General features: G+C 51.9%; 2 protein-coding genes across 2 annotated transcripts; one reads left to right on the top strand and one right to left on the bottom strand.

The window, feature by feature from the left end:
* The first annotated feature begins 621 nt into the window (after nt 1-621).
* LOC140902842 (uncharacterized) lies at nt 622-12,376 on the top strand. Its single transcript, XM_073323410.1, has 7 exons — nt 622-953; nt 1,794-1,870; nt 5,088-5,441; nt 6,199-6,546; nt 6,925-7,172; nt 7,701-7,803; nt 8,776-12,376. Exons 2-7 carry the CDS (start codon nt 1,801-1,803, stop codon nt 9,564-9,566), a joined length of 1,914 nt encoding a protein of 637 aa, XP_073179511.1. The 5' UTR covers nt 622-953; nt 1,794-1,800; the 3' UTR covers nt 9,567-12,376.
* A 3,662-nt stretch (nt 12,377-16,038) lies between these two features.
* Nucleotides 16,039-25,452, bottom strand: LOC140902843 (interferon-inducible GTPase 5-like). The gene is made up of 2 exons (XM_073323411.1): nt 25,172-25,452; nt 16,039-21,258 (listed from the first exon to the last, which is right to left on the bottom strand). The coding sequence occupies exon 2, from the start codon at nt 21,168-21,170 to the stop codon at nt 19,887-19,889; it is 1,284 nt and encodes a 427-aa protein (XP_073179512.1). The 5' UTR covers nt 21,171-21,258; nt 25,172-25,452; the 3' UTR covers nt 16,039-19,886.
* Nucleotides 25,453-26,296: the final 844 nt, after the last annotated feature.

The following is a 26,296-nucleotide window of genomic DNA, read 5'->3' as shown; positions in this document are numbered from 1 at the left end:
CAAGCTTATCTTAGCGAAAAGCAAGGTTGTCCTTTGTTCTGCTTCTTAGCTAATATTGTTCACTATTTGCTAGGCCTCTGTCTTCTTGACCAAACTCTGGATTTTGGGCCTGTTAAAAGAGCTGACACAGTCTATATATCAGGTTGTAACATAAACAGCATATGGATTTTAGCCCTTCAAGAGGTGTCCGGAGAAATGGTGTGTGTGTGCGTGGGGGGGGAATATGTCCCCTCACTAGACACAGCTACATGTCGCCTCTGGGGGGGGATGAGCAGGCTGCAGCTGCCCTGTAAGTCTCGTCTCTGCGGGGGGAGAGCTGGTGTGGGGTGGAAATGTGTCCTGTGGGCGGTTTCCCAGCGAGGGTCCCCATGGCAAGGGGGGTAGGATCACCTCTGCTCTGGACTGCCTGGGAGCAGGCGTGGAGGGGCATGTGCCTGACCGGGCACCCACAGCAGGCGGGGTGATCTGTATATTCAGAGCCCTGCATGGACACAAAATTATGGATCCGCGGGTGCCAGAAACAACGTGCATCCGACCCGTGACCCGCATCAACACCCGCTTCAGCCAGCCGGCTCACAGGGGCTAGCGGGGGGGCGTGTGGTCTTGCAGGGAAGAGGCGGTGTGAGGGCGGGGGTTGGGGGTAAGGGCAGCATGAGGCAGGAGGCGAAGGGGCAGCCCCATCGTGTTCTGCTCCCGGGGGCGATGCGGGACTCACAGACACTGATCGGGCACGCCTAAAATCAATTGAAAAGTGGCTGGGTGGAGCTCACAGAAATTAGACTTGAGCTTGCAATAGACTGCGTGGTACTTTCAGTTTCCGTATTACTGCATCGCAGACTTACAGGAAGAGAGAGAGAGACACACACACAGAGAGAGATGGCTGAAACACAGAGGATTACCATATTTCTTTAACTTCTTCGTGATGGTCCCAGGAGTGGAAGGAAGGGTGGAAGGTAAGAGATTTTCTGCTCCAGGGTGGGTTGGTGAAATTGATTGCTGGTGTCATTTTAGCAGCTTCTTCGTGTCTGTAAGTTGACGGCACAACTGACTGAAAATGGCTGCTATGAAGGGCTCCCTGAAAACAGCTTCTAGATCGGGGTGAGCAAACTTTTTGGGCCGAGGGCCATATCTGGGAAGAGAAATTCTATGGCGGGCCACAAATGCTCACAAAATTGGAGTTGAGGCATGGGGGGGGTGGGGGCTCTGGCTGGTGGTGCGGGCTCCAGGGTGGGGCCAGAAATGAGGAGTTCAGGGTGTGGGAAGGGGCTCCGGGCTGGGGTTGGGGAGTGGGATGCGGGGGGGAGGTGAGGGCTCCGGCTGGGGGTTGCAGGCTCTGGGGTGGGGCTGGGGATGAGGAGTTTGGTGTGCAGGAGGGTGCTCTGGGCTGGGATTGAGGGGTTTGGTGGTCGGAAGAGGGATCAGGGCTGGGGCAGGGGGTTGGGACGTGGGGAGAGGCTCAGGGGTGCAGGCTCTGAGCGGCGCTTACTGCAAGCGGCTCCCGGAAGCAGCGGCATGTCCCCCCTCCAGCTCCTAGGCGGAGGCGCGGCCAGACAGCTCTGCATGCTGCCCCGTCTGCAGGCAGCGCCCCTGCAGCTCCCATTGGAGCAGGGCCATTGGAGCGCATAGGAGCTGGAGGGGGGCCATACCACTGCTTCTGGGAGCCGCGTGGGACCCTCCGCCCCGGCTGGGGTGAGCAGGATGGGAACCCAGGGCTGCAGTGTCTGTGTCCGTGTCCCGAGGGGCTGGTGTCTGGAATGCAGCTCATCAGAGCATTTTATCTCCTTTTCTTGCAGATGCAAAATGGTCAGAAGCAGAGTGGGAATGAGCCCTGGCTGGTCATTGCTTTTGACGGCTCTGTGGACTCTCTATGGTAGGTACTTCCTGCTTCACTCTCCTGCCTCTTTTGTGCGATCTGGGATCGCTTTAATTGTCCATTTCCCTACTGGGTTTGCCCCCCGCCCCTTTTTTTTAGCTGGTCCCAGTTTGTGCCAATGGCGCCGTTTCCAATGGGGGGGCCCCGGGGGCCAACTTTAATGGTGATTTCAAGGGGCTACGTAGGCACCTGAAAACTAGGTTTTTTGCAAAAAGAAAAGGAGGACTTGTGGCACCTTAGAGACTAACCAATTTAGTTTTTTTGCAGATAATAAGTTAGAAATTCGCTGACAGGAGCCCTGTATCTAAGTCTTTCTACAAGAAAGAAAAATATAGCTACCAACACCAATTAAAGCCATATCTTAAGTTTATATATAAGTTTAGAACAATCAGGAGACAATACAGATTTTATTTGCATATGAATTTTAAGTTATTTTACAGATATAATTAAAAATACAATTTGCAAATAATTGTACAATCTGCACAGTGTCTAAAATTACGTGTTTAGCTAATTTTTTTAAATTGGCACGGCAAAGGTGAGCACAAGCTAAATTTACGTTCTAGAAGGGTCCTGTCATGGGCGGTGGGTAATGGAGGTGCCTCCCCAAACCCCCACTAATGCTCACTGCCATAGCCCCAGGACCAAGCCGCGGCGGGGCTCAGAGCTCCCCTAGCAGCCTGGGCTCAGGGCTCCTCCGTGAGAGGGGGTGTGTGTGGAAGGGGCGGAGTGGGGGCGGGGCATTGGGCAGAAGGGGCAAGGCCTTGGGTGAAAGGGGTGGGGAAGGGGGCTAGCCTCCCCGAATGGGGGGTGCATGTGCCTCCCATGGAAACTATTATTTGATTGTACCCCACTGAACAATGGATGACAAAGCACAATAGGGTAATAAAAGTAATAATGATAATTGCTCCAGCCAGGACAGGTTAGACATTTCAGACCTCACTACTGAAAGAATTACATTTAAGCATAAGAGAGAAATAAAATGATGAACCGCACAGAGCAGCCAAACAGCGAAAATCGCAGGACGGTAATCCTTAAACTTTGGAAGAATAGAATTCCAGAGAATATATCTGCCTTGAGCATTTCGACAGGAAGTACCAGGAAGTAACTGCAACAACAACACAAGTGTGTGTGTGAGACTGTGGGTTGGGGAGTGTGGGAGGGAGGCGGTGTGTGCCCCGCGTGAGTGCGTCCACGTGCTTTAAGTCTCCTTAAGACCAGCACCCAGGAGCTGAACACTTTTCAGTCCCGCAGCAGCTGCAGCTCCCACTCCTGAGCCCGGGGCACCGGCCCAGACAGGGTCTCTGCCCCCCCGCCCCGGCTCAGCGGAGATCCACGTGGGCACAGCCACCTCTGGCATCGGGCGAGCCACTGAACTGCTTCCCAAAGAAGGGGAGACTGCCGCAGCGGTGGGGGCTGGGCGGCCAGAGAGCAGCTGGCAGCTCCTGGCAGGGTGCCCAGGTCTGGGAGAGGTGGCGATGGGGGGGGCTAACGCAAATTTTGGGGTAGCTATAGCCCCTGAAAACCTCCCCCGCCAGGGCCACGCTGTATGTCGGTTATGTATGTGCTGTTCCATTGATACAGTTATACTGGGACAGCCCCTAGAGCGCGTGCCCCGACTACGATGTAAAGCTGCCAAATACCAGTCTCGTGCAGCGTTACTGGGTCGCAGCGTGTCAGGCCCTGGGTTGCCTTGCCCAGCACCCAGGGACCCATGCGGCTCTGCTCAGCCCTGCCAATCAGGCTGTTAAAGGTCCCGTGGGCGGTGCTGCCCGGCTAAGGCAGGCTAGTCCCTACCTGTTCTGACACCACGCTGCGCCCGGCAGCTGGTCCGACTTCTAGGGAGTGGGGCCACGGGGCTCCACGCGCTGCCCCTGCCGTGAGCACCGGCTCTGCACTCCCATTGGCTGGGAACTGGCCAATGGGAGCTGCGGTGGGGAGGGCAGTGACTGCGGGCAAGAACAGTGCGGAGCCTCTTGGGTGCCTCCACCTAGGAGCCGGACCTGCTGCTGGCCACTTCCAGGGTGCAGCGCGGTCCGTGGTGCCAGGACAGGCGGGAAGCCTGCCTTAGCCCCCCGCTGCGCCACTGACCGGGAGCCGCCGGAGGTAAGCCCACGCCCGAACCCCACGCTCCAATTCCCAGCCCTGAGCCCGTGCAAAACCGGGATCCCCTTCCTGCACCCCTCATCCCCGGCCCCACCCCACAGCCCTCACCCCACACCCCAACCCTCTGCCGTAGCCCTGAGCCTCTCCCACACCCCAAACCCCTCATCCCCGGCCCCACCCCACAGCCCTCACCCCACACCCCAACCCTCTGCTGGGGATGAGCCTCTCTCACACCCCAAACCCCTCATCTCCAGCCCCACCCCTGAGCCCCTCCAACACCCCAAACCCCTCATGCCCAGCTCCGTTGAGTCGTGGGCATCAACAATTTTCTTCAGCTGGGTCCCCAGAAAAATAGGTTTAAAACCACTGGTCTAGGGTATTCCCCTTCACATACAGGAACTAGCTACACTGGTTTGAAACCCCTTTATACTACTGCAGCCATGTCTACACTACACACTTGTGCCCGCACAGGCTCTGTCTACACTGTGAACTGGGCGTCCCATTCCCCAGCTCGCGGCAGTTAAGTGACAGCTGGGGCGAGTATAGAAAGCAGGGTACGTGCAGTCATACAGACAGCAAGAGCTGCAGCCAGTGGGCACATACTCAGCCTGGCTAAGCCGGGTCTCTGCTGCCGTCACTTGTCCTGCCGTGGCCCTGCAGCTTATTTATACCCCCTACACTGGGTCTAGTTAACGTCTACAACCCGCGAGTGTAGACGCAGGCTCGGTCTGCACTAGGAGCACTTGGCCAGGATACAATCCCAGCAGAGCACTCCTCGTGTGGCCCGGCCCACAGCATAGTGCAGTAAAACCATCCCCTGTGAGCGCAACAAGCCAGATCCATACCCCGATTGGCTGGGATAGCTGTGTCCACAAGGGACTTCCTCCAGCCCAGCTGGGTTAACAGAGGAATTGTACCTGGCGGTGCTCTGATGCTTTTTGTTACCAACTAGTAACTGTGCACTGGCCATGTGTCTCTGGGAATGGGGACCACCTTCCACGGATGCACGTGTCCGATGGTGGCAGGCTAGTCAATGCCGATATTTGGGGAGGGCTTGGAAATGGGGGTTCAAGGTGAAAGGCTCCCACACCTACCTTTGCTTCCCTTTAAGGAGTCACTGGAGCACGGCCATCCATCACAGCTCAGGATGGCGAGGACATCACCCTAGACTGCACCTTCGACCACATACTGGAGGTAAAACTCCATCGACTGAACATCACCTGGAAGATGCAAAGAGCCGAGGGAGCAGATCTCCTGGTTCACAGCTACTATGGGAAGACGGACCTGTGGCAGGGACAGGACAAAGCTTACGGGGGCCGGACACAGCTGTACCCGAAGGGAATCCAGAAAGGAAACGCGTCCCTGCGACTCAGGGCCGTGCGCGTCCAGGACGAGGGCTCCTACTTCTGCTACATCACCTCTGAGCTGGGAGCCTGGTCCCAGGAGATTTCACTGGCAGTGCTAAGTAGGTTTCCTCTGCCTGTGTCATCTGAGACCCACTCACTCGCTGTGTACAATGTGATCCCCAGCAGAGCCAGGTCTGGTTAACGCCCCACAACCCCACAGTGCAGACACAGGCCATGTCTGTGGTAGCAGCGTTTGGCCTTGACTTTCAGCCACTGTGTAGCCTTGTGTTCTTCCCCATAGGTTTAGCCCACACAAGCGCAGTGCTTGCCTTTGTCCCCCGCCAGCGGCCCTATCACCTAAAGAGACAATAGCCTCCTAGCGGTATCCACTGTTGGAGTTGTTCCTTCAGTTCATGTGACAGCGGTGCGTGCTTTTGGTTCCAAAGGTCACGGGTTCAAATCCCCCTCACAGCCCAGGCGGAGCACTGGTAATGTTCTAGGCCTTTCTGTGGGTGTGAATTTTGAAGGAAATGGTACGTGGGTGCATACGCTTTACTGCAGAGAAAACGCGAAGGTGTATAACCCTGTTGGTCTTCTTGGTAACGTGGGAGGTCTGTGTGTGTTGTTCGGCGTGTGCTGTGTGAGCATTGTGCGTGTGTGTCATGTAAGTGTGGTGGGCTTGGAGAGTTGTGACGGCGGCGTGACTGTGTGTAGTGGGTGTGCGGGGTGTCTGTTGTGTTGTGTGCATGTTACGAGTGTGGCATGTTCGTATGGGTTACTATGGCTGGTTGGTTTCTATAAAATAGAACGGAAAACGTGACCGACAATTGCCTCTGGAGCTGGGGTAAATAATTCTGAGCCTGGTTTCTCCATAAGGGAAGCGTGAAATGAAGTCCCCTATCGTGGCTCAGCTGGGGCAGGACGTCACCCTGAACTGCTCCTTTGAAGTTGGATTAAACCGCCAGTTGTTGAACATCACCTGGAAGAAGGAAGAAGCCGAGGGGCCGGATCTCCTGGTTCACAGCTATTATAACGGGATGGACACGTTGCAGAGACAAGAGGTCACTTACAGGAACAGAACACAGCTCCACCCGGAGAGATTCCCTGAGGGAAATGCGTCCCTGACGTTAAGGAGAGTTCGCAGCCAGGATGAGGGATTCTACATCTGCCATGTCAAGCCGGAACTGGGACGGTTTTCTGTGCGGATGCAAGTTACAGTCGAAGGTACGGGACAGTGTATAGTACAAGCCCTGAGGGGTTTTCCTACACTTGAGAAAAGTGCTTGAGGTTAGCTACCTCGATGTAACCTTAACCTTTTCCCCAGCCTTGTCAGGTTCTAGCTCCATAGATCTGGTCCAGGCTGTCCCTGCTTCCCCATAGGGTTAATATGAGCCATATGCGCATTGCTGGCTTCTGAACCCCGCCATAGCCACACAAGCAAGAGGCCTTGCGGATACCTCAACTAAAGCTGCTGCTTAACATGCAGTGGCAGGGGAAAAACGAACCAGACGCTAGGCTGCACAAGAGATGGGAAGGAAAATACTAAGATTATGCCAATAGCATCCAAAAGTTTTTATTTTGTTTTCTGTTTGTCTTTTACAGGCATTGTGAGTGACCAGCCATCATCAGTTGTGTACTGGGTCTTCTTGTGTTTACTTCCGTTAGCAATTATAACATGTATTATTATTAAGAAGCACCATCCCTCCCTGCTGCGGAAATTAAGGACTTTTCAGTTTTGGCCCCAACAGAAACAGCAGGAGGGCAGAGACCAGCCTGAGTCAAACTTGTTGACAGCCAGTGAGTCAGAAAAGCCAAACACACTCCTGCCACCACCTGGCTACTCCTTACAGGTGAGGCACAAGACATGTTTGTTTCCTTCCTGTTTGCATATGTTGGGGGTTCCCAGTTCTGCCACACAGAGCAAACCCCTCTGGAAAGGCTTTTCAAAAGGGCCTTTCAATAGGAATTGTGTTCCTCAGTCCTTAAGATGCTTTTGGAAATCCTGCCCTTCAACTCCATTAATAACGTGGACCGTATCTCACAAGAGGTTGCAAGGGTAATTTCGTGAATGACTGGGAGATGCTCAGCTGCTACTGAGAAGGAGGGCTATGTAGTTGCCCTATTTGGCACAGAACAGATAGACCACCCATGTACCCAGAGCAGCTGCATCACATGTGATGCATTTAGGTCATCGGGGAAGAGAGAAATACACAAAGATAGCCAGGAGGGAAGTCTGGTGCTGTAACAAGGTGTTAGTTTCATAGAAAGTCCCCTTGCTATGATTCCAAACAAGCCACATGTCATGCACAGCACAGCTGGGGATCCATAGCTCCTAACACAGATTTTCTTTCCTCTCCCCAAATGTGAATCTTTTCTAGGCAACAGACTTGAACTCACAGCCCTATGGAGAGGTTACCACCAGATGCCCTGGAGGCTCTCGAGTAATGGAACATGGTGACACACAGTCTTCCAGCTCCTTGGGTAAAATACTGTGTTTTTCATGCTTTGGGGGTTTATACCCAAATCAGCCTCTGGCCCTAGCAGGACTTGATAGTTAGCTGAATTAAGACGGGACAAAGCCACTCGTTTATTAGGATGAGGAATTGTTCAAGCTGGTAGAAGATAGAGGACAATGTGCCAGATCTGGAACTACATTGATTTAAACCAGCTCAGGATCTGACCCTGGGCACTTCAGTATGCTCGGGAGAGCAAGTCAGGAGATCACGATTAAAATTTTCAAATGTGCCAAAGTGACTTAGGCGCTTGAGTCCCATTTTGTAGGATGACTGCGGCACTTTGGAACCTAATTCCCCATGATTCTCAGGGAAAGCAGAACTGATTTAAGTGACAGGCAGGACTAGTTCTACCATCCAATTATTGGGGAGGGGGAGAATTGAGTAATTTGGGCCCCCCGGGATATTGCTATTTTTAAAAAACAAACCACTTTCCAGGAGTCCAGAGGCTAACTCAATCCCTGGGAAATCTTAGAAATTAAGAATTTAAAAAAGTAAAATTTGGCCTCAGTGTTGGTATTTTGCTGTGATTTATGTAAAGGGTGAAGCCTCTTCAATCTGCCGTAATTCCACTGCTTAGCACTGGGTAACTTTGTACATAAAAGGGCCGTCCTGACGATGGGTTGGGGGCCCTTGAAAATTGTTTTTCTTTGTGGGGTGGGAAGGGGGACAAATGTGCCAGGCCTGGTGAAAGAACAACCAGGCCCCACAAATCCAGAGCTTCTAGAGAATTCAGTAAAGATTCGAGTGCTTTGCTGAATCAAGGTCATAATGAGCTGGAGCTTTCGCATGTGACAAAAGCAGCCTTCCTTAAATGTCATCAGAATCTTGTTGCCTATTGACTAGAGATCATATTGAGTGTAGCTGTTGGTTCTGATTGTATACTGCCTGTGGAAACGAATCGATCCATAACTGAAATGTGTCATTCCCTTTCCTTAAGACCGGCAGCCAAAGGAGCATGAACAACAGGAAAGAGCTGCTACAGATGTGGTTTGGGAAGATTTCGACATGCTCTCTGAAGGAGACATTGCAGAACTGAAAGCTGCTGTTGCAACAAATAACCCGTCAGGGCTGGCTTCCGCGCTGCAAGAAGTCAGTGAGGCCATCAAGAATGCAAAGCTCGAAGTTGCTGTAGTCGGAGAGACGGGATCTGGAAAGTCATCTTTTGTCAATGCCACCCGGGGTCTGAAAGAACAGGATACAGGTGCTGCTGATACTGGGGTGATAGGAGGAATCATGGTGGAGCCCAAGGCTTATTCACATCCCAAACACCCCAACGTAACGCTATGGGACCTGCCAGGGATCGGGACAAGGAATTGTCCCTCAGACACTTTCCTTACGCAGCGTCACTTCAGACAGTACGACTTGCTCATTGTCATCTCCTGTGAGCGCTTCACAGATACCGACACCAGACTTGTGGAGGAGATTCAGATGCTGGGCAAGAGGTTTTACTTTGTCCGTTCCAAAGTGGACTCGGACGTGTTGTCTGCACAGAGAAGAAACGGCCGTGAGGCGAGCGCCCTGCAGATGATCAGAGAGGACTGTATATCGCGCCTGGGAGGAGAGAAAGATGTTTTCCTTATATCCAGCTGGGACCCTGACAAGTTTGATTTCCCACACCTGCAGCAAACGTTAGCCAAGGAATTCCACAATCATAGGGCGTGTGCTTTGCAGCGGGCTCTCTCAAAGAGTTCTTTACCCATTTTGCAAAAGATAAAAGTGACATTGTAGGAGCCAACATGGGGCCAAACTCTACCCAGGTAGCTCCAATTTACGCCATCAGAGAATTTGACCCATGTCCCATTTTTGTGTCCTTCTGCCAGAAAAATCAAGTGCCTACGCTTTATTAGGAGTCCACTGGCCAGGGAGTCACAGTTCCTTCCCCGCTCCTCTGGAGGGTTGGTGTGATGGTCTGGGAAGATGTCTACAGACCTTCTGAATTCTGGGTGGAGCATGAAATTGCATCACCCTGTCGTAGAAAGCCAGATCCACCTCTGCCAACAGTGCACGCAGCCGGAACACGCCGGGAAGGCACTTGACGTTCAGCCATGGCACTTCGTCCGCACTAGCTCTGCTAAAGAGCTGCAGCCTACGGGAGAACAAAACAAAACAAAACAGGTTTATCGTCCCTGTCCAGAGGGAAGGGAGAAAATACAAAGGAAGGAAAAAAAAAAAGGGTCCAAGGCACCAGCTCTTAGTGCCCGGGTCAATTGACTTGGATGTGCACTGCAGGGCTAAGAATAGACATGCCCGCTTGGCAAGTGCACTATTTACAGAGGGCGGGCACCTGCCCACCCCCCACCCCAGGTCCGTATCACAATGGCGTGCAAACAGGAGAGGAACTGCGAAGGCCGTGGGTGGGGGCTGAGAAGTTGCTGCTGGCACAAGGCTGTCCCCACCCCCACCCCGCCTCTCCCACTCCGGGCTGTGGGAACTGTAAATTCCCCAGCTTTGTCGTCGCAGCTGAGAACTGTCCGTATGGCTCTGTGCACCCCCACCCGGAGCAGAGCGGGTATAATGAGTTCCCCACATGCCCCCTCCGGCTGGGCGGCTGAGAGCCTGGGCGCCCATCAGCCCCCCCAGCCAGCATCAGCGCTAGCAACCCGGCACCAGAGGGCACTCAAAGCCCTTCCTGTGGGGAAATAGCTCCTCGTTCCCCCACTGGTGGGATGGGAGCCAGGGGAGGGCAAGTCCTGTCCAGCCTTGGCCCAGAGAAGGGACCTGGTACGTGCTGATCTCCACGAGTCTCCCCCACAAAGCTGGGCCGTTTTATTTCCACTGTCACCGTCGGTGCTGCCCTGAGACGTTCAGTCACTCCTGGTGGAAATCAGAGGACGTTATTGTCCGTACCTTGGCGTCTCCATCAGCAAATACAAATGGTTTCTTTCTGAAATTCTTCTATGGACCTCTGGGACTTTTTTTTTTTTTTTAAACGGTTCCTGTAGGGGTCTTAATCCTCCCTGGTTATTACAGCCTTAGAAGTGGTTGCTTTCCTAACTTCCTTAATATGTGAGTATGCGCTAGAAAGGACATTGTTTAGAGGGCAAATTTTCTTAACATTTAAGAGGTCTAGTGTCATATTGTATTTTCATTAAGGCACAGTTAAGAATGATCCAGTTGGGTCATTGTTAGTATATAGCTGGTTTGTCAGCATGAGAGAGAATTTTGGGTTTGATTTTTGATACTTTTATACCCTTACTAATATGTGCGAACAAAGACAATGTGTGTCGCTTCTGTCTGGACAAATGGGTTTGGCAGTATAACGGGAAGAGATAAGGGATAGAGCTAAATCGTTACAAGGCATGGTGGGAGAGTAATATATGCGCATACACTGAAAGGCTGCCTGGCTCATTTCTCAAGCCAAGGTCAAGCAATTAGTTAGGAGAGGCAAGAGGGATGCGGGAGACATAAGAAACACTAAAAGCCTGGCCTTGGCCAGAAAACAACCTCACTCCTTACCCCTCCCATGGGATACAAAAGAGGTGGGACGAAGATCCCAGACTCACGACACCCCAAAATGGAACATGACCATAAGTTGTAAGGGGTGTGACTAGGGTTGAGCACAGCAGGTATATTGGGGCTGCTAAGAAGGAGATGGTGGGAATGGGGAACAGGGACACAGGTCCGGCTCTGCAGCGTCAGAGCTGGGAAGGGGGAAACAGACTCTGCCGGCATGTAGAGCTATGGATATGCTTGCTTGGAACTAATGCCAATAAACATTGCATTGGCTGCACTTCGGACTTCTGGTCTTCTGCTTTTTGCATGCGAGACAAGAACCAGGGGAGGGGGTGAAAGGAAACCCCTCTAACATCACTGTAGATACATACTTAGGATTCCTATATTACGTAATAGAACTGAAGAGTTTCCAGAGGCTAAAAGTTCAATTTTTAAATTCATTTTCCTTTACGCTGGAGAAATATCAAATGCATTGTAGAAATAGATTACAATGTTTAAGACTTTATTTCTAGTTACTGAGTAACTTAAGAAAAGAAAACACATGGCCACTGGAAAAAGTCATATTTTTATATATTGGAAATACACCTTCAGGTGTGTCAGAGCTGATGGGAAACCCGTGTTGGCCAATCTATTGTAATATTTTCTTTCCAATTATCACTTTAAAAGCTTTTTGACTATCCTTTTTGTTTAGATAGTGCCAAAACGAATTCGTTCTTCAATTTGTTAGTCATTCCATGTTTCAGAAGCATGTTTGAGGAGAAACACAACTACTTTAGACTTCATAACTTTTTCATAAGAAATGAGATTCACAAATTAAAAGTGCATATATTTGCTTGCTTATAATTTTTGCAAAAGTAATATAAATGAAAATAAACAAGTGTGCGGGTGTTTGTGGGAGATTGGTGTGACGTGGTAATGACAATGATATTGAGCAAATATTCTGCATGAATGTTATTTGCTGGTTAAAGTTATTAGTTCTTGTATTAAGGCTCCAAAACTGGTAAAGGAAAGTAACTGCAAAGTAATGCACATCGGAAAACATTATCCCAGCTATACATACAAAATTATGAGGTCTAAATTAGCTGTTACCATGCAAGAAAGATCTTGGAGTCATTGTGGATAGTTCTCTGAAAACATCCACTCAAGGTGCAGCGGCTGTCAAAAAAGCAAACAGAATGTTGGGAATGATTAGGAAAGGGAAAGATAAAAGAGAAAATATCATAATGCCTCTATAGAAATCCATGATACACCCACATCTTGAATACCATGTGCAGGTCTGGTCACCCCATCTGAAAAAAGATATATTGGAATTGGAAAATGTACAGAGAAGGGCAACAAAAATGATTGGGGGTAAGGAACGGCTTCTGTATGAGGAGAGATTCACAGGACTGGGACTTTTCAGCTTGGAAAAGAGACGATTAATGGGGGTTATGATAGAGCTCTATAAAGTCCTGATGGGTGTGGAGACAGTGAGTAAGGCAGTGTTATTTACTCCTTCACATAACACGAGAACTAGGGGTCGCTCAGTGAAATTAATAGGCAGCAGGAGGAACAAACAAACAAACAAACGGAAGTATTTCTTCACACAACCCACAGTCAACCCATGGAACTCTTTGCCAGGGGATGTTGTGAAGGCCAAGACTATGATAGGGTTCAAAAAAGAACTAGATGCATTCATGGAGGACAGGTCCATCTACAGTTATTAGCCAGGATGGACAGAGATGGTGTCCCTAGCTTCTGTTTGCCAGCACTGTTTTTTTTATTCCCTCTGGGGCACCTGGCACTGGCCACTGTGGGAAGACAGGATACTGGGCTAGATGGACCTTTGGTCTGACCCAGTCTGGCCGTTCTTATGATATTTCCAGGCTTGGCTAGGAATATCTTGCTGTATTATCTCCGGATTGTTCTAAATGTATATATAAACATAAAATATGGCTTTAATTGGTGTTTGTATTTATATTTTTTTCCTTTCTTTATATAGGAATTAGGTGCAGTGCTCCCGTCAGCTAATTTCTAAGTTGTTATCTCCCAAAAACACTTGAGTTTTCAGGTGCCTGAGTAGCTCCTCGAATCAAAGTTAAAGTTGCCCCCGCCCAATCTAAAATGGCACTGCTGCCAGACACACAGCCAGAGACAGCCGAGATCTGGGCCCAGTCATGTCAGGCACTGCCCAGACACACAGCCAAAGACAGTTCCTTCCCCTAAGAGTTCAGAAACGGACAAAAGGTGGGAGGGGAAATGGAGGCACAGAGCGAGACCCCAAGCAGGCCAGAAACACACCCTGCGTCTCCCCACTCCAAGGCTAGTGGGCTAAAAAAAAACCGCATGCCTCACTTCCTCTCAGTCTTTTAGCTCCGCTTCCTTGTTCACCACTCAGCAGCAGGATCCGTGCCGCCTGGGACGGGGCGTTCCCGGGGGGCTGCCCAGGTCCTGGCATCTCAGCTCAGCGGCAGCGTTACGGGATGAGAAATCTGGACTGGCAGCTGAGCCACCTGTGTGGTCGCTGCGGGAGCTGCTGCTGCTTTCCCCGCAGCCTTAGGGACGCCTTTGCACAGTGGGGGCAGAGCCAGGGGCGTGCAAATTTCTGCACCCTCGTGCTGTTCTCCTCTGTCCCAAGCCTCCTGCCAGACTAGCCTGGGGACCTCAAGAAGACGGTTGCTGATAGAAACACCATGTGTATCGTTATTAATGCTGTAGGTCTCCCGGCTAGGAAATGGGTCTGAGTCCCTCACTCGCTGTTCGGTCTGTGTTACACCTCCCTCTGCACCCTGAGCCAGCCAGTCCCCACCTGGGGCCAGATTGGGGCTGGCGCCTCGTGGAGGGAAAAGGCCTCATTTCCCATTCCCCACTTCCCGAGCCAGTCATTTCAAGCAATAGCATTACAAACCGGGCGAGAGCTGATGGTTTATACCTTTAAAAGGTAATTGCTTAGCCTGCTCACCGTAGGTTAGCAAGACGCGAATACAGTGTGTCTGTTCACTAGCCTGTGTAATCCCCTCGTCAGACTTGCTTTATACTCCACTAAACAGGCATCTTTCGGGACTGAGCGTTTGTGTTTCTGAACCTCGTCACTCACAGAAGACTGCATTAATTCAGGGCTGGTGGACGGGTCAGTGCTGGATCGCATGCACGGAAGTAAGTGTGTGGTGAGCAGAAAATCTTAGGCCTTGTCTACACTACAGACGTTTGCCATGCGCCGTACAGTCTGGTACCTCTCAAAGGCTTGAGATGCAGGTCTAGTCCACCTACAGCATTGTTTGCTAACCATGCTGACTGCTGCCCAGCATCCTCTGTGCTTCATCAGGTGTAACTTAGCCCCCAGCTGATTCTAAGTCAGCACATTTATCCTTAAGGTGAAAGCATGGCAGAGAAAACACATTCAACACAATAAAAGTGCCCGCGCTAATAATCTTCCCAGAGCTCACCCACAATCCCAGCAGGGCCCTGGTAGCTGATCAGTCCTGCAACTCCCCATCGGGGGTTTTCTGTGGTTACAAGTTCATCACAGCTGTTAGCGCAGAACAGGAACCCCCAGGAATAGGCCAAGTCCTCCCAACCCTTCCCAGGAAGGACTGGAGCTCTCGGGAGATTGTGCAACCAGAGCGAATTCACCTAATAATCCTCCACCCCAATGTTCTTAGATCCCAAAGGCACTGTGGTTCCCCTCTTCCATGGAATTACATACAATCCCTGCATGGGCCGGGGGTGGAGCCCCCATTTCAGGGAGACTAGCCCCAGCTCCGCCCCTTCTACCTGCCCCCCCACCCCTCCCACGGCCAAAGACCCGAGACCCCCGTCCCCTCGGATGGAGGAGCCCTGATCCATCTGGGACCCCCTCCCGCCTCCCCACAGCCAGTGTAGTGCGAGAAATTGCTATCTCCAATACAATACACCCACACAGCGTATACAGCCTTTGATTCCCCCCATCCTGGAGTTGGTGTGAATTGGCCAGTTGCCAAGGGCAAGTGAGAATGTCTCATTACAGGGGGAGATTCCCAGCAAGACTTACAAGAACTTTGCTGTGCACAGTCTGGCAAAATACCTTGCTCGCCTCAGCAGGCTCCGTCCTTTTTAGCCTTGGAGGCTCAGGTTTGGGGCAAGGCAAATCCTTATAGGTGGCACAGGGTCCTGCTACTCCTCTCCTCAGTCAGTCCCTTGGGCCTGTTTTCCTTCCCTCCTGGGGAGTGAGTGCAGCCTCCCTACTGGGAAGGTCTGGTGTCTTGCTGCAAACAGCCTACTAGCCCTTCCCGGCTCCCCTCACTCTCCCCCTCCTTCCACCAGGGGAGGGGTTTAAAAGGTCCCAAGCAGTTGGAGTCAGCCGAACCGAATCGCTTCCCTAGCCACCCCTTTCCCAGCTGAACCTTATTGCCCCCTGGTTCTCTCTCCTCAGTGGATAGGGAGGGGCCTTTTAATCCCCTGGGACTAATTACTACCCCCCTTTTGTAGCTGTTTGTCCTGGGTTTACCCCGATAGCAACATTACAGCTTTCAGGTTAGCTTTGAGAGCATCAGGGTAATTCAGGCACCTGGCTTGGCAAGGATGTAAACAATATGGTCCCAATAAGGCAATAAAATCAACAAACTTAAACAGCTTAATGTATACATCTTACACACACCAGCCGAGTCTCTCTCTCACTCACACACACACACTAGTTCTATCCATCGTGCGCTTGGCTGGTGTCGATCTTCAGAATGCGTTCCCTTTTCTCCTTTCTTTCATGGGTTGAGCAGTGAAATAGTTCACAGTGTGGCCATTAAAAGCTTTATTTGCAGTTACACTAAAGCCTCTTGAAAGCCCCTTGACACTGGCAGAGCAACCGAAAGTGGGTGTATATTATAGACACCCCCTCTGAGGCCCTTCAGGATCATCCCAAGTGTTTGAGTTCGCGCCCACGGGAATGAACGGGGCAATTCACACCTCACAGCAAGCGTTTCAGGCTCTCTGCAACCTTAGGCTTGGTCTACACTTACAACTTAGCTATGTACAGCCGCGTCTGCACTACAAAATAAACTCAACCTCGCTTCGGTCGGCAAACAGCCGCTGCAGTAAGTTCATTGCTGGGGCATGTCTCCACTTCGCTCCTTGTGCCGGCTGTGTGCGTCCTTGCTACGGGCGTGTCTGTCGACTGCACTGTCAGAGTGGGTGTAGCGGGGCAGTTACCCTGCTCCGGGGGAAAAAGCTCGGCTGATTGGGGGAAGCAGCCACAGCTGGCCCTGATATAAGGGCTGAGGGAGGAGCTGGGTCAGTCTCCCTCCAGCCTTGGAGGGGGAAGGACCTGGCTGCCTGGGAGACAGGGTACCTTGGGCAGAGCAGGGCTGGGGAAGGGCAGGAGGAGGAGCTGGGGTGCTCCAGCCTGGCAACTCCCCAGGCTGAGGCCTAGTTAAGGTTTCACGCCTGCCGACATAACATCCCTGCCACCCCAACGTAATGACTCCTCCTTTCCCCCAGAGCATCTTGCCTGCTGCTGAACAGCTGACCTGCAGTGGGCGAGCCGGGGGCACCGCGAGGGAGAGGAAGGAGCTGATCGGCAGGGCCCGCCGGTGGGTGCTGGGCCCTGGAGCACCCACGGAGTCGCACCTGTGCTCTGTAGCGAGGTCTCTGTAGTCAGAAGTTACCAGTGCAGCACTCAGCTCGTGTTGGGCGATGGTAACAGTCGGCTGCGTGCGCGTTCCCCCCGTGTGCTGCCCCGGCTCTGCGCAAATCGCTGACACAGCAGACCCCGAATGACCACAGGCTCTAGTAAGGTACGAAGGCACGTCGGCCAGGTTTATTGCTCAAACGAAGTGCAGGGATAGTTCCCCATAGACTCGACAGGGCATACTATGAATTTGTGCTCCCTGGCAATGGACACAGCTCAGTCAGCGGCGGGACTTTCCGCTGCCCCCTAGGCCGGACAGAGACACCCCGCCCCCAGGGATGTATCTTATACACAGGTGCAAACAAGTTACACAACGTTCCTGGCGTATCGAGGTGCAACCCCTTTCCGTAACTATGCACCACCCTTCTACGCAGTGAGGTGCCGCCTCTCACCTTGTCCGTGTTGGTTCGAACAAAACAACTCTCTCCATCATACTAGCCTTTTGCCCCTGTCCTTGTTGTCTATGTGGATGGTATCAGAATGTTCTTGTACCATTTGTAGACCGTCCTGGTATCCAATACACTTTAGATCTATGTTTGTGCAACAGCATATCTTTATGCACCATCAGCCTTTTCCTTGCCAGCTTCTGCGAGCAGGGTCTGCCTCTGGCTCACAGCTTAACTTTGCTTTATGTTAGCAAAGTCTTGACCATTACTTTAGCTCAGGCCTTAGCTCTCATACCTGGCCTCTGATACCAAGGGTTTATGTTTCAGGGCCGCATCTTACTACCGTCTCAATCAGGGATGTGAAAAAGCCACCCCACCCCCCACAGCCAGCATTGCAATGTGTAGATGCAGCTGTGCCAATGGAAGAGCGCTTAGCTAACGTCGTTCGAGGAGGCAGTGTTCCTACAAAAACTCCTGTCAGCATCTACGCCTGGTCTATACTTAAGAGTGAGGTCGACACAGCAACTAGAGACTTAATTTTGTTAAAAAAAAGAGAGAGAGAGACTAAGAGGACAAATGAGAAGTCCTGAGAAAGCCCTGGCTGGGATGATTTAGTTGGGATTGGTCCTGCTTTGAGCAGGGGGTGGGACTAGATGACCTCCTGAGGTCCCTTCCAACCCTGAACTTCTAGGATTCTATGATTCTAAGTCTGCTCAAAAATTTTTATAAAACAATTTCTTTTGTAATATGCAGAATACAGGTTTTATCAGCAAGAGTTTGGAAGGACCTGGATAATTCACACATAGCTTTCCACTCATGCAAAGGAGCAGAGCTGAGACCTCTATGACACATGAATTAAGCTAAATGTAAGGCACCAGTTTAAGGTGTCCTCAGAGGTTTGCTCTAGTCTAACTAAATCAAATTAAAAAAGGGATTTTGGTTAAAGTGGTGCAACTTTTGCCTGTAGACCAGGCCTGAACTTGGTATCATGTTGTCACGCTGCCCGGAGAGACTCAAGGGCATGGGTACCAACCTCAGGGCAAACTGCCAGAAATAGGGCACAAACCCCCAAACTGGGTGTGAGGTCTATGTTTCGATTTCACAAAAACCAAATATCAAGTGTAAACTCCTCAGGCACCATAACAGCCCAATCATGGAGTCACAGACAGTCGCCTGGGGTACCCTGCTCGATTTTGCCACCCAGGCAAGCCTGCCTTTGTGATGGATGGTCACTTACACCAAAAATCACAGCAATATTTAGCATCCGAAGAAGTGGGTATTCACCCATGAAAGCTTATGCTCTAATACGTCTGTTAGTCTATAAGGTGCCACAGGACCCTTTGCCGCTTTCACAGATCCAGACTAACATGGCCACCCCTCGGATACTTAGCAATATTTAGGTTTCTCCCAGTTCCAAAGGACCAGTCACTTATACCATGCCAATTGCACTTTAGATCTCGCACCAAAGATGACGCTTGTGGCCACTCCTATAATAAACTCACTAAGAATTGATTCATTAAGAAAAGGAAAGAAGAATTCCTTATTTACAAGATTAACGCAGGTAAACAGACATGCACACATGGGGTGGGAACCGTGGTAATAGGTCATCTCCATACGCTCCTTAGGGTAACCCAGGCTAACCTGGGATTCTTTTGCCTGTGTTATGTAGCTCTTTTGCACTTTTAGAGTTCAAGCCACATAAAGATGATGATTTTTCTTGTCTGGCAGTTTTAGTCCCTCCCTTCCCCCAGAGTTTAAGCTGACAGGATGAGCGCTTCTGCCCCTCCCCTCTTCATGGGTGTGCAGGGGAACAACCAACAAAGTCTTTGGTTTATGACAGTGGCTCTCAACCTTTCCAGACGACTCTTCCCCTTTCAGGAGTTTGATTTGTCTTGTGTGCCCCCAAGTTTCCCCTCACTTAAAAATGACCTGCTTACAAAATCAGACCAAAAAATACAAAAGTATCACAGTGCTGTCAAAGCGCACTATTACCGAAAAATTGCTGCCTTTCTCATTGTTATCGTACAATTATAAAATAAATCCATTGGGATACAAATATTGCACTTACATTTCAGTGGACAGTCTATAGAGCCGTGTAAACACGTCATGGTCTGTATGAACTTTTAGTTTGCACTGACTTCGCTCGTGCTTTTTATGTGGCCTGTTGTAAAACTAGAAAATGCCTAGATGAGTTGATGGACCCCCTGGAAGACCTCTGCGTATCCCCAGGGGTACATGTACCCCTGGTTGAGAATCACTGGTGTATGATGTCCCACAATGGCCTGTTTGGATCCAATAAGCCTTCCTGATGGGCAGGAGATAACCCTTCCCGGGGCAAACCAGTATTTCACTCTTGATGAGGTTTCTTTCCTGGCTGGGTTTACGGTTTCAGAGCAAACGTTTTACAAAGCCCTCAAGTAGTACCACTAGAGCAGGGGATACAGACATTACAAGTGAAATTAAGGCAGGCAGCAACTCACAAGCATTTCCTAAAGTCTGAACACATTTTTGTAAGCTTAACATCTATATTAACAACCCTCACACACAGACTGGTTTCCAGCTCTGAATTTGTCAGGGCTGAGGCCTAGAGTCTTGGCATGAGCTGGCACCTGGTCGGCCAGCGTCACACCTGCCTCCAGCTGAGATTGGATTGGTTGGGGTTTTTTCATGCATTACAGGCAAATTGATTTCTTGGTGATGTTGTTTTGACTTTTTCTCTTCTCCCTCCAAAGCCTTTGCCAGGACTCTTTGGGTATCTTCAGCAAGGTCGCTTATAAAGTTATCCAGCATAAACTTTGTTGTGCCAAAAGAAACCTGTGCAGAAAACAGTGACCCGACCACTGGCATACTCCAGGCAAAGTAAGTCAGATACATCACTCCCTCACCTGCAGACTTTTCCAGCAGCTTCAGTACAAGGTCAGTTGTTATTTCGGTAACCAGTGGAGAACTTATCACGGCCTTCAGATCTTCCTCCCGCTTCCCAACCTGTTCAGCGAGTGCAGTGAGGGAGTCAGAATTCAGGCCAAAATTCTTGCAGTAATCTCTCATGCAACCCACCAAGATAGACATGTCAGCAACAAGAGAGAGACCTGGAAGAGGAATAGCACCAGGACCGCCCGACAAGGTAGCTGGATTACATGTGGTCTTCTGCATAGCTGTTTTCTTCTCCTGCAGGGTCGAGCATGAGGTATCGAGCAGCTTTTGCAACATAGCATGGCAGAGTTCTTTATCCAGAGTTTCCTTCAGGAGGGGAAAATCGTGCTTGTCAGATTCCCAGCTGGAGAGGAGAAAAACCTGAGGGTCATTCACCCCTGCTCTTTGCAGATGGGCTTTGCAGTCCTCTCTGATCTGTCGCAGGGTTCTCACCTCACTATAGTTTATTTTTCTCTTTTCCGCCCCCAAGTCTTGGTCCACTTTGGAGCGCACAAAATAAAACTTCTTCATGTTCTCCTGGATCTTCTCTGCAAGGTTGGCATGAATATCTCTGAAGCGTGTAGCAGTGACAATAAGGAAAAAATCATATCCTGACAAGTATTTATCAGTCATCTTGTGTTCAATTGACTGAAAATTTGGCGTTCCGATTCCTGGAAGGTCCCATAAGAAAACATTAGGGTATTCAGGATGTGAATACATGGTTGACCACACTGTCGTTTCCACCACCCCGACCTCAGCGGCTCCTATATCACCATCAGCTAAGCCCAGGAAGGCATTGACAAACGATGACTTTCCAGAGCCCGACTCCCCGATGACAGCAATTTCGAATAATCTGGGTGACTTGATCATCCGCTGTGCTATCGAAGCTGCTTTTTTAAGGTTTCCTTCTTGGACAGCAGCTTTGAATTCTTCTTCGCTCATAGTGGGAGATTTTTTCCCAACCACTACTGGGTCAATGGACTTTTACTGAGACTTCCTGTGAGCCGCTCAATCGACCTAAGCTGCCTGTCTTTGAAAAAGAGAACAAATATTTCAGTTATTAAAAATAAATGGAATTAATCTCCCCTATGACCCTGCCATTATATCTCCCATAAGTCCTCAAGACCTAGGGCCAGATCCTGGAGCTACGGCTGTTTTATCCCAGCTGGGAATCTGTCCCCAATCACCCCAGGGGAGCTACGGCCCCTTGACCCAAGCTGGCAAGCTGCCCCTTCATTACTGTGTTATTAGTACTCTTCTATTTTGGCCAAGCAAAGTGAGGTCCTACATGCAACTTGATGGCATTTCTCTGTTTGTTTGTCTGTCCGTTGGACAAGCAGAACGGACTGTAGAGCCTGGTGGTGAGAGCACCCACCTGGAAAACACAGTGTGGAGTTCGCCCGCTCACTGACCCTTCAATTATCTATCCACCACGGAACAGCGTCACCAGGAGAGACTCGGGGAGCCGGCGTCAGCCAGTCACCTTATGCCAGGGGCTACCGCAGCTGCCACTGGCTGCCCCATTTGAGCAGTTCCGGGTTCACCACGGCGCTGGGCCCACACTCAGAAGGGGCCCCGGTGTCCGGACTTGCTGCTTCAGCCTCCAGCGACCAGCCCGATTCCCCGGCCGGCTGAGCTGGCCAGGAAAACTGCCCCTGCCGCCAGTGAGTGCCGGGGGCCAGTTCCCCCCTGCCCCCCAAGTCCCAAGGCAGGAGCCAGGGGAGTAGAGTGGAGCAGGCTGGGGCTGGGTCACTCCACTTCCCGTCGCCCCGTGACTGCGGGGTCGGGCCTGCCTGCTCCTGCCCCCCACAGACCTTGGGTACCGTCCCCCCGCCGTGCGGAGGCCTGGGGACACCCCTTCCTTCCGCTGCATAGGGCACCACAATGTCGAGGGATGGCCCTGCTGGTCCTGGCTGGTTGTGCCGCTTCCGGGGGGCACAGGGTCCCTGACTGGCCCCAGCAGTGTTGCTGGTTGAGCTCCCCTTCTGTGTGCTGGGAGCCATCCTGTTTTCCCTACGATGGTGAGTGCCTATGGGGGGGAAGGGCAGGGGCAGGCTGGGGCTAGGGGGAAAGAGGCAGGGGGGAAGGAAGTGGGTGGGGTGGGGAGGAGAAGGGGGCAAAGGAAGCGGGGGCCAGGGAAGCGGGGGCTGGGGGAAAGAGGCAGTGAGGACAAGGGGGGTGGGATGGGAAAGAGATGGGGCAGTGGGGAAGGGGCCTGGGATGGGGAAGGGAAGAAAAGGGGCCAGGGGAAGCAGGGGCTGGGGGAAAGAAGCAGTGAGGACAAGGGGGGTGGGATGGGGAGGAGATGGGGCAGTGGGGAAGGGGCATGAGATGAGGAAGAGAAGGAAGCAGGGGAAGCAGGGAAAGAGGCAGTGGGGAAGGAAGGGGGTGGGGTGGGGAGGAGATGGGGCAGTGGGAAAGGGGCATGGGATGGGGAAGAGAAGGGGAGGGGGAAGTGGGAGCTGGGGCGGGGATGGAGCGGTGGGGAAGGGACATGGGATGGGGAAGAGAAGGGGATGGGGGAAGTGGGGGATGGGGGAAAGAGGCAGTGGGGATGAAGGGGGTGGGGTGGGGAGGAGATGGGGCAGTGGGAAAGGGGCATGGGATGGGGAAGAGAAGGGGAGGGGGAAGTGGGAGCTGGGGCAGGGATGGAGCGGTGGGGAAGAGACATGGGATGGGGAAGAGAAGGGGAGGGGGAAGTGGAGGCAGGGGGAAGAGGCAGTGGGGAACGAAGAGGGTGAGGTGGGGAGGAGATGGGGCAGTGGGGAAGGGGCAGGGGATGGGGAAGAGAAGGGGATGGAGGAAGCTGGAGCCCAGCCTGTGGCATCCCCTTGGCAGAAGCTGGGGCTCCCCTGTTCAGCAGGCCCATCGAACCCTCACCCTGATAAGCCCCACCTCCCCTGCATCTGTACCACCCCGATGAACCCCCCTGACACCCTCCCCACTGAGCCCCAACCACCTGCAACTGGACCCCCACCCAAATGAACCCCACCTCCCCTGCACTAGACCCCCCTGCTGAACCCCAGACACCTTCACCTGGATCCCCTGCAGAGTCCCATTTGCCCCTGCACCTGGAACCCCCCAATGAGCTTCTGTGCATCCAGATCACCCACTGAGCCGCCCGCACCCAGATTGCCCCACAGCGAACTCTCTTACCCCCACCTGGATCCCCCCACACTAAGTCCCTCTGCACTTGGATCCTGCTGCTGGGCTGAGCCTGCTCACCCACACCTTGTGCGCCTGGCACAGGGGGGCAGGGCCCCAGGGTGTTGCTGGGACAGGCCTGGCCCTTGCATTGTGTCAGGGTCGGGTGCAGCCTCACTGCTGAGTCCCTGTCCCGGGGTGGGGTGGGGGGAGGCTGCAGGGATCTCCCACCTCCATGCAACCAGTGGCCTGTGCTCCTCACTGCCATGTTGGAGCCTCCACATTTATTTATTGGACAAATAAAATTTGCAGAATTTTAAACTATTACGCGCAGAATTTTTATTTTTTTTGGTGCAGAATCCCCTCAGGAATATGGGGTGCTGTGCAGCTGTGATGGTGGGCTGTGAGGAAAGTGGGGGGCAGTGGGGAGATCTATGGGCAGGGGGCGCTGGGCATAAGGGTGGGGCACTGGGCAGGGGGGCGGTGTGGTGCGGGCCCACCCTCAAGGGGAAGGGTCATGCTGGCAGCACAGGGCTGGGCAGGCCGGTGTGCGTCTGGCAGCTGCAGATTTGTAAACCGTGCCCTCCTGCTGGGCTGTGTGGACCAGGGCTGCTCCCGCTGCGCTGAGCCTCATTGCCCCCAGCCCGTCCTTCACTCTCGAGACTGACCATCCCGCCCCCCTGCACCTTGCCCCATGGGGGCCCACAAATATGTATGGTGCTGGGCCCACAAAAAGTTAATCCGGCCCTGCATTTGAGTTCTGATAGCAAAGGGAGTGGGCTGAAGACTGTCCACTCTGGAACACACAGGCCCTCCCAGAAAATAGCCCGGGGTTAGTGAGCTGGTTAATTTTATTTCTGATTTTGTAACTTATGGCAGGGGCACGCAGCACCTTGAATAGGCCCCTTTATGCTTTTGCATACAAAGCTACATAAATTAACACAAACAGGTTTTAGTGACAGTCAACACCCCAGCAGAGGGAAGAGGCATTGGTCCACTCCCCACCTGGGCCAGTTGCTGGGGGGACACTTGACCTGCATGACCCCCCCCGACCTGTGGCCTTGGGTGTAAATAATACTTTGTCCTCTCATGAGTGCTAGGAACTGGACTAAAAACCCTCTTGAGCTCGCTTCCAGTCCTATGACTCTGTGAATCTAGAGCTGGGAAAATAATGGATTTCACAGTTTGCTGGCAATTTTGAAAAGTCAGGGGAATAAAAAGCATTTGGGGTTGAGCTGAAAACAGAACTTTTTAAACCTGTCAGCTCATTAACGAGTTAAATTTCTGTTTTGTTTTGGGACAAAGGAAACATTTCATTTCAGTTCTGCCATTTTTTTAGTCATTGTGGAATTAAAGAAATCAGGAAATTGTGACACAAAAAGCCACTCTAAAACTTTTCATTTACAAAATGTCATTAGGAAACATTTCTGTTTTTTCCTGCAATTAGGGTGCCCCTCCCCCCAAACGAATAACTTGGCAAAATCAACTGAAATTCACAAAACATTTCAGTATCACCAAACCTGCATTTTTTGCACCGCCCCCCCGCCCCCCCCACACACAAATGTTTTGGGCAAAACTGTTTTGACGACAAGCCCCTGGAGTTGTCTTTGGCTGGGTGACCAGGGGGGAGCTGAGTGTCGAATGGTAAATACGGAAGTATCTAGAAGCTATTTTCAGCGAGACCTTCATAGCAACCATTTTCAATCACTTGTGCCTTGAATTTACAGACATGAAGAAGCTGCTAAAATGACACCAGGAATCAATTTCACCAACCCACCCTGGAGCAGAAAATCTCTTACCTTCCACCCCTGGGTGCTTCCATTCCTGGGACCTTCTCGGGAAGTTAAAGAAATATGGTAATCCTTTGTGTTTCAGCCATCTCTCTCTCTCTCTCTGTGTCTCTCTCTTCCTGTAAGTCTGTGATGCAGCAATATGGAAACTGAAAGTACCACGCAATCTACTGAAAAAACACGCAGCAGAGCTCAAGTCTAATTTCTGTGAGCTCCACCCAGCACGCAGCCACAGGGCGGCAGGAAGTGGAGTGACCCGGCCCCAGCCTGCTCCACTCTACTCCCCTGGCTCCTGCCTTGGGACTTGGGGGGCAGGGGGGAACTGGCCCCAGCCCGCTCCACTCTACTCCCCTGGCTCCTGCCTTGGGACTTGGGGGGCAGGGGGGAACTGGCCCCCAGCACTCACTGGCGGCAGGGGCAGTTTTCCTGGCCAGCTCAGCCGGCCGGGGGATCGGGCTGGTCGCTGGAGGCTGAAGCAGCAAGTCCGGACACCGGGACCCCTTCTGAGTGTGGGCCCAGCGCCGTGGTGAACCCGGAACTGCTCAAATGGGGCAGCCAGTGGCAGCTGCGGTAGCCCCTGGCATAAGGTGACTGGCTGACGCCGGCTCCCTGAGTCTCTCCTGGTGACGCTGTTCCGTGGTGGATAGATAATTGAAGGGTCAGTGAGCGGGCGAACTCCACACTGTGTTTTCCAGGTGGGTGCTCTCACCACCAGGCTCTACAGTCATTCTCACGTGCCCTCTGTCTGGCCCAGTCTCTCTTTAACTATTGATCTAAAGCTTCAACAGGAGAGCCTGAGGCCTGGTCTGTGCTACAGAATTTGGTTGACATAAGTCACTTTGCGTCCACCTCTCTGTGCACGTGTCTACACGCTAATTTGTCTCCGGACAACGTAAGCGCCCCGTTACGCCGATGCAATAAAGCCACCCATGCCAGAATGTCAGTCTGTACAACCATGAGGTTTAGGTTGGACATCAGGAAAATCTTCCTAACTGTCAAGAACAAATTGCCTAGGGAGGTTGTGGAATCTCCATCATTAGAGGTTTTTAAGAGCAGGTTAGACAAACATCTGTCAGGGATGGTCTAGTTATTACGTAACCCTGCCTTGAGTGCCTAGGACTGGACTAGACGACC

This window comes from Lepidochelys kempii, chromosome 24 (genome assembly GCF_965140265.1).
Source record: "Lepidochelys kempii isolate rLepKem1 chromosome 24, rLepKem1.hap2, whole genome shotgun sequence".
NCBI classification, from domain to species: Eukaryota; Metazoa; Chordata; order Testudines; family Cheloniidae; genus Lepidochelys; species Lepidochelys kempii.
Note: the sequence above shows the minus strand (reverse complement) of the source record. Positions and strands in the feature narration are given on the sequence as shown.

What these genes read in the sequence shown, in the direction of transcription:
- LOC140902842 (XM_073323410.1), top strand. Translation starts at nt 1,801, where the DNA reads ATGGTCAGAAGCAGAGTGGGAATGAGCCCTGGCTGGTCATTGCTTTTG. An exon ending in GGCTCTGTGGACTCTCTATG is followed by an intron (nt 1,871 to 5,087) that starts GTAGGTACTTCC and finishes CTTCCCTTTAAG; the next exon opens with GAGTCACTGGAGCACGGCCA. An exon ending in GATTTCACTGGCAGTGCTAA is followed by an intron (nt 5,442 to 6,198) that starts GTAGGTTTCCTC and finishes TTTCTCCATAAG; the next exon opens with GGAAGCGTGAAATGAAGTCC.
- LOC140902843 (XM_073323411.1), bottom strand. Translation starts at nt 21,170, where the DNA reads ATGAGCGAAGAAGAATTCAAAGCTGCTGTCCAAGAAGGAAACCTTAAA.